Genomic DNA, 7,748 nt, shown 5'->3' with positions numbered 1-7,748 from the left:
CCCTGCCACTCTGTCCTCTGTCCCCAGTGTGGGAAAGCTAGGCTGGACATGTGCCTGAGGATGCCCAACCCCACGGAGGTGAGGTCTGCAACTCCCGAGCCTCACGTGTCCCACCATGGCCTGTGGTCTCAGCCTGCCACGCTGAGCTCTGCCTCGCTCACTCTCCCTGCCTTGGTTGCTTCCCCTCTTGGTTCCTCTTTTCTGAGCTGTGTCATTCCCTGTGCAGGGCGTCTACGTGTCTGCGGCTGCCTGTGTCTGTCTCTCTCTCCCTCTGCCTCCCTCACTAGCTGGGTTCCCCTACTCCCTTCTTGCTCTGCACTTTTCAAAAGTGGTTAGAAGGATCCTCCTGCCTTCCTCTCTACCCTGCTGTCGAACGTTTTGTCTCACATCTCTGTCCTCACAGGCCCAGGAATGAGCACCTGTCACACAGCTTATCCTGCGCTGTGGCTTTCTGAGGAGCAAAGAGAGAAGAAAGGAAAGTATGGGCATTGTTTGCAACAGAATCTCCAAATGCATTCTCTTCCATTATACAATGCAAGACCACCATGATGCCCCAGCTCCATTTCCCACAGCCAAGCATGTGGATTCTGCTGTTTGACACTGCACAGGATGATGTGCAATTGTGCACATGCATCTGTGTGGATACCTGGGCATGTGTGAATGTGTGCCATTCTAATGTGTATTCATTTGGGAGGTTTTTTTGGTATCAGGAATCAAAGTCAGTATCTTGCTGTTGCAGGCAGGCGTTTGCACTACTTCTCTATTTTCCTGGCCAATTGTGTATTCATTTGTGCCAGGAGATCTTATACTTTTTATTTTCCATAGCTTTAAGTTTTTGACATCTGTCTCTTTTCCAACCACGTTTCTAGCTCACTAATTTTTTATTGGTGTAAGTTTGCAAAGGAAATAATTGCATTTGATTTGTGGAGTTGGCACATGTGTGTATATGTGTGTGCGTGTGTGTGTATCTGAGTGTGTGGAGTTATTCACCTTCTTTCCCTTTTTCTCCCTTGACTCTCATTTGCTTCGCCATCTCCTCTGTATTGTTTACCAGTTCTCCTTTATCATCACCCCAGTAGTCAATATTTTAGCTTTGTCTTTCCGTTTTGTCACTATAGGTTTTAAAAGTAACATTGTGGGATTTATTTTTCTATTCACACGCCTGTAATGGTTCGTTTGCATACTGCATGTCCCTGATCTGCTTGTGCATCCCTAACACACCTCTGTGAGGACAGTTCTAATTCTTTCAAGTTTTTGGTTCTACTTTGCCACCAGTTCTGCTCCCTCTAGCACAACTTGTCCTGTCTCTCCTTCTATTCCTTACACCTCCATTCCTGTGATCTGACACAGCTCATGCCTGCAGGTCATGTCTACCTCATGCTACCTTCAGCTTTCTGAACCACTATAACTACCTGCCACTTGTTCAACTCCAGATTCTCAGTTATTCAGGTGAGTTTGAGAGTGAGAAGTGTATGTTCTATCTGCTCTGGTCCCTGAACAATCACTGAGCTCATTCTCAATTCCACAGCTTCAGCCACAGAACTTGCCCCTGGGCAGCTGTTCACCATGGTAATGAGGGGGAAGTACACTGGTATCTCTACCATGTAGCAGATGTCCCAGGAACACAAGGATGTCATAACATCTTAAACTCAGTAACACCATTTCACACTTGAAAACTCCACTTTCAGTCTTAATAAAATTCCACAAGAAAGGAGGCACATTTCATCTTAATGTATTTGTAAAGCAGATTCAGTGAAGTCCAACATCTGTTTAAGACAGGTAGAGCCTAGGGACAGGTTTGGAAGGCGGTGTGGGCTACTCGGTCCCCACATCATCTGTGGTTATCTGGTCTGTATGATTTCATTTATCCACTCTTTAAATTTGCATAGGTTGGTGTAGATGCTTGGATAATCAAGTTGGCCACATGGACGGGTTCCCATGGACACAAGGCCCTGCAGGACCCCTTTGCACAACAGGGGGCCTCCAGAGTCTAACTGTTGAGGGAAAAGAAGAGAAAGTTAGGGCAGGTGGAGAGAAGGATGGAGGGAGACACACAGGAAGCCAGAAGCACAAAGAGGAAAAGGCAGAGGGAGACTCAGGGTGGAAACAAACAGTGCAAGAGCTGGAGGGCAGCAGTGAGAGCTGAAGACAGAAGCAGGGGAGATAGAGGCAGCAGGCCCCAGAGGTATATTGCGTACAGGACGCAGAGGTGATGAGGAGACAACCTGAGAACCTGGTGAGATTCCACGACAGTGAAAACACAGAGATCCAAGGGCCGATATGGAAGGATTTGCCATGAGATAGCCAATCACTCAAACCATAGCTTGTTGGCAGGCAGGGACAGTCTTGCCTCTGAAACACCAACTCTCCTTTCCAACCCTGGGAAAGCTCCCCTGAGAAGCTCCATCCCACCTGCATCTCCTTTTCCAGCCTTGCCTGAGTTTGAATTGGAGGGTGAGACTGGGTGGGAATTTGGGGGCTCTGGAGCCGTTGCAGTTGAGGATGGAGGTGTGCGAGGCAGTGGGGCTGGGAATCCTGAATGCAGTCAATCAGTCTGTTCTTACAGCTGTGTTCCTTCTCCCTGGACACTCCCGGTGTCCGTCCCAGTGTCTCTCCATCCCTCCTCTCAACATCATGACCCTCGCCTCTCTGCTGATTGCTTACTTCTCCCTGGCTCTCCTTGCCTGTCTTTGTGGCTGCCTTACCTTGTGTGTCTTTGTCTCCTTCTCACCTCCCAGGTCCTTCTCTCTCTGTCTCCTTGCACCTCTGTCTCTCCGTGTCCCTCTGAGTCTCCCTCATTCCTGCATGACCTTCTGCCCTTTGTGGGTTTTAAACTCCACCTCCATGCTAAAACCCTGCCTCCCTGTCCCAGTCTCTTACTCGGCAAGTGTTCCTGCGGCTCTCACCACCAGCACAGAACATACTGTCATGGTAGTGTTCGTCAAGCATGAATCTGCACTCCTGCTCTGCAACCACATGAACAATCGCACACTGCAGATCCAAAGCGAAGTAGCCTGAAGGAAAGGACACAGGGTCAGAAACACTCCTGCGCAGAGATACCACAGGTATCAGTGAGGCCAGAGACAGGAACAGCAAAACTCACCATCCAATAGCTCACCCCAACCACAGACCCAGCACATGGAATTAAGTGTGGGACATTCGGACGCAATGGGGATGGTCTGGATGGTGTCTGATTCCACAACTGATGTGTTCAACTTGATGAGCATGAGGTCACTACCATTCATAGGGTTGATGTATTGTGGGTGCTTCACGGAGTAGCTGGCCTTGATAATCTGGCTGCCGTTTATGTACCAATCATAAATTCCATGGAGGCCCAGCACAATGGTGTAGGATCTGAGGATGATGGAATAGTCAGTACCATTATAACGATATCCTTTCTAGGAGCCCAAACTCTGATGAAGACCAAAGTCAAATCCTAGCTTCATCCGCACTCATCCTCAACCCCAGTACCATCCCCATTGCCATTCCTGCACTCCATCCATCCAGATGCATGCCTGGTGCCATCCTCATCCCCACTTGGAAATCGTCCAAATCCCATTCCAATCTCCATCCCCAGATAGCCTCAGAACCTGATTATTAGGGTTGGGGCAAGAGAAACATTGTCTAATGTGTTAACTGAAGGAGCCACTAATGTTGCGGTTCAGTATAATATTTCTAAATTCAAAATTATTGCAAGAAGTCCACAATGCAGATCATATCAGAACTTGAAGGGAAGACAGTATTTGAGGTGCACCTCGCCCTGGCTCCACACCCACAGGATCTTGTTTATTTCAAATGTGGAAATTATGATCATCATGAATATTTGCATTGTCTTAATTTGTTTAAAATAAGACATTAACATATTTTTCCAATATAAGCTTTCGCCTCATCTCTCCCTGTACCCTGCCCTGCAGCCCAGTCCATACCTCAGTCCTCATCTATCTGTCTGTCTTCACCTGTCTCCCTCGCCTTGCCCCAGGCCCTTTGCACCCAGTGTCAAGAGATCCCTTGTCCACAGCACCTGGCTCCAAGGGCCTGAACTCAGATCCAAGCCCGCCTCTGTGAAGCCACTTTCTTCTAGGAACTTTCATACTCTTGTCAACCCCAGGGACCTGCCTGATTTCTCTTACAACATGAAGGATCCTTCAGACCCAGCATGAGATGGGAATGTCCCTCCAGCCTGGGGAAGAGGATCTCCCAGCCAGCCTCCCAGTTGAACGTTCCTCCAGTCTTGCTCCAGGCCTCATGTTTTAAAGTCGCAGCCCTGGACAGGTCCAGCCTCTGGGGCCGGGGCTCACTCCCCATCCCAGCCCCTGTGCAGCATTGGAACACCACTCTAAGCAAGACTGGGCCCTCTGTGCTCAAAGGCAGACTGGGACCTGCCCCTCCCTGCATGCAATGTCAGACCCTAAGCCCTGCCTACATTGCCCAGAAAAGAGAAGCCATACTCCAGCCCTCCCAGTCGAGCACACTGTCCCCCTCCTGCAGTAACCCCTACTGCATTTGCTCACGGTTTCCAGCAGTGCGCAGCTGACAGCACCCACTGCGGATGCACCAGAACTCCAGCACAGTAGTGCTCCAAATGGTAAAACAGTGCGGCCATCCAGGGCTGGGAGTGTGGAATGGAAGTGACTCCATCAGTAACACGTTTCCTGAGCAGGTGGAGCCGACCTGGGACATGACTGCTGGTCCCACTGGGAGGAATCTCTGCTTCTGCGGGCAGAATGAACACACAGCAGATGCAGTGGGTGGGTGGACACAATCCACTAATGGATGCAGTAGTGTATCCACTAGGTAATGGATGCAGTAGTGTATCCACTAGGGCTCAGGTGGGTCTGGTTTAAGAAGGCCCAGGTTACATCAGGAGGGCTGAGGAGGGGCAAGGTCTCAGTCTCTGCCTCTGGGGATCAAGCAGGGAAGATCCAAGGCAGGATACCTCCTCTGAGCCCGAAGTTTCACACTGTGCTCCACCACCCCAGGGGCATAGACCCAGTTTCACCACACAAAAGCCATTCCCCAGGAGGAGCAGCAGTGCAAGGTTAAGGACAGAGACAAACGTGCCTAGGATTCTGTCTGCTGGACATGCAGAGTGGACAGCCAGGCACAAAGAACAGTCACTGGGAGATCACTTCTCACCCTGGACCGAAGCCCACTGCAGGGTTACCTTCCCCTGGAGCTCAGGAGCGGTGATGTCTACAGGGAGGGAAGCAGCTGCCGCACGTCTCTGGCAGCTGGGACAGGTGGTCCATGCACAGTCCTGTCCCTGAGCAAATAACAGCTGACATCTGGACACTCGCCCATGGGCCACAGTCTGGGGAGCATGGGCCTTTATACTATAGTATGTAACCTGCTTTCAGAATACAGTGGGAGGGGAGAAACTGGGCACAGAGACATTACAGGCTTTGCCAAGGTAAGAAGTAGCAGAGATGGGCTCGGAATAAAGTTCCTGTCTCTGCATAAGCTGTGTTTCTATCCTGGTGCCACAAAGACTCCCAGGGGTCCTGTGGGTGGGGCAAAATGACCCATTTTGGGTGCACATGGGCTAGCACGCACCCACACTCAGATACCTGCGGCCGTGTGGATGACGCACACCAGGAAACAGAGCCAGAGGACTTCTGCTGTGGTCGCCATGTCAGCACCTGCTGTGGAGGGGACCTGGTGACTCTGGGACCTGCCCCCCAATACCAGGAGCAGCGAGAACAGACCTTGCCCAGTCTGCACTCTGAGACCCTCGCCAAGGAACAGTAACATACGACTGAGTTTGTCACCTTCTGCCTTATGACATTTATCCATGATCTGCTGGGGATGGACCCAGGACACCCCCAACACGCAACACCACAGAGCCATCCCTCTGCCTGCTGACGAGTGGGGGCTGGTGACCTTTTCTGCTAAGCCCTGTCCCGTGGAATGCAGGGTGTTTCACGCTCAATGCCAGCTGCTGTGCCCCTCCCCAGTAGGGACAACCAAAAGGCCCATTCTTCATCCAGGTCCTGGGAGAAGACAGTGTGAGCTCTGCCTGTGAGGACAGAGGAGGCAGGGAGACTGAGGATGGTGGAGCGGTTAGGGACAGAGTCAGAGAGGCAAAGACTGAGGCTGAACGCTGGAGCAGGGAAGAAGGGGCCCGGGCACAGAAGTCTCAGGTCACTAAGCTGAAGGAGACTGAGATGGAAATCAAGGTGCTCTCAGCACAGTTTCAGATGCAGCCTTATACCAGGCATCGCACTAACAGGAAACACGAGTTGACTCACTTTCACAGCCATCTCAGGTGTCAGGTCCTGATATTATCCCCATTCCATGGAGGGTGCAGACACAGACAGGCTGAGTAACCAGTGGAGAGGGCAGTAGAGTCTGTGCTCTTAAAACCTCACTGGGACTGGGCATGGTGGCACCACCTATAATCCCACTGCTCTGTAGGCAGGAGGATCTCAAAGCCCTCACTGTACACTGAGTCAAAGCGATGGACTAAGGGGGAAAAAGAGACACACACCCAGCAGGACAGAGACAAGAAAGAGGCAGGAACTCAAAGGGTGGGAAGCACAGAGCAAGCTTTGTGCAGGGAGAACACCGGGTTGCTCACCTGTCTTCTGCTTCTGCCGTTCAGGGCTCAGCTATCCTGTGTGGGACCGTGATCTGTGGGCTCCTGACTCTCACAGCCTTTGTAGGTTTTATAAGGATCGGCATGGGGGCTGGCCTGCCCTGGGGCCACTGGAACACTAGAGCCTGAAGGTTGAAAGATTAGAGTCCTGGGCACAGTGCCCCTGCCTGTCCTGCTTCTAATCAGATCAGGGCACAGGGAGCAGGGCTCTGGGCCGTGAGGAAGGAAGGGAGTGTGGGCTTGGGCCATGAACGACATGACCAGTTCTGTCTGGTCTCCCAACCTCTCTGGCTTACTCTTCCTATACCTCTTCTGAACAGCTCTTTGCTACCCTTAGCCTCTTGTCTCATGGATTATCTGGTTTGGACTCCTTCTTTTTGAAGCTGTGTATTAAATCTACATTAAATGATGTAAATGTACATGAAATCAAGACAATCTGTGTCTCTATATGTGTGGCCCTGGTGATTGAAGCTAGCATCTTCTCGCTGAGCTCCATTCCAAGGTATTTTTTAAAGTTTCATTTTGAGGCACAGTCATATGACTTCCTCAAGTTGCCCATGCTGTGCTCAAACTTGAGAGACTCCTGCTTCATTTTCCCAGAGACCTGGGCTTACAGGCATGTAGCGCCACAGGCAGTGTATTTTTCTGTCCTAGGCATGTACCAGGTAGGGTGTGGCACACTCTACCCCAGTTTCAGCCACACCAAATCGTAAATTGATGAACACACCAGGCAGGTTTGTACCTGCCTCAGACTGTGAGTTAGCTATTCCTTTTGCCTGATGTCTCCCTCAGTCATTCTCTCTTTCCTCTGAATCCATGTACAATTGTGCAGGTGTTCCAATGGCAGCCACATCTCACCGACCCATCTAGGTCCTTCCTCAGTTCCATTCAGCTCAACTCAGCCCCAGCTCATTGCAGAGTTCGAAGCAGATCAAGTTGTAAAGGATGTCCACTGGATCCCTCAGGCTGAGGGCTCAGGGCCTCAACAGTAGCCCAGCCTGGCAGACTGATCACAAGCCCCCATAGTCACCTGCACTTCTGACCTGCCAGCCATAAATCTGTTTGCACATCCCAAGCCTAGGCATCTGGAAGCCTGGGTCACAGAACTTTGGGAGACCCTGACACTTTTTTGTGTATTATTTCATGAGGGGTA

The 7,748-nt window shown here is 50.9% G+C and overlaps 1 protein-coding gene across 1 annotated transcript in view; it reads right to left on the bottom strand.

Moving 5' to 3' along the window:
- LOC102008580 overlaps positions 1–7,748 on the bottom strand; it is a 59,703-nt gene that overhangs the window by 16,392 nt on the left and 35,563 nt on the right. The window contains exons 3-6 of the mRNA XM_013508849.1: positions 4,512–4,622; positions 3,104–3,354; positions 2,881–3,014; positions 1,873–1,994 (exon numbers count right to left, since the gene is read on the bottom strand). Of these exons, the coding sequence (XP_013364303.1) occupies positions 1,873–1,994; positions 2,881–3,014; positions 3,104–3,354; positions 4,512–4,622 (618 nt within the window). The remainder of the gene's footprint in view (positions 1–1,872; positions 1,995–2,880; positions 3,015–3,103; positions 3,355–4,511; positions 4,623–7,748) is intronic.

Source organism: Chinchilla lanigera, unplaced genomic scaffold (genome assembly GCF_000276665.1).
Source record: "Chinchilla lanigera isolate Chin_1 unplaced genomic scaffold, ChiLan1.0 scaffold00157, whole genome shotgun sequence".
Lineage (NCBI taxonomy): Eukaryota > Metazoa > Chordata > Mammalia > Rodentia > Chinchillidae > Chinchilla > Chinchilla lanigera.
Note: the sequence above shows the minus strand (reverse complement) of the source record. Positions and strands in the feature narration are given on the sequence as shown.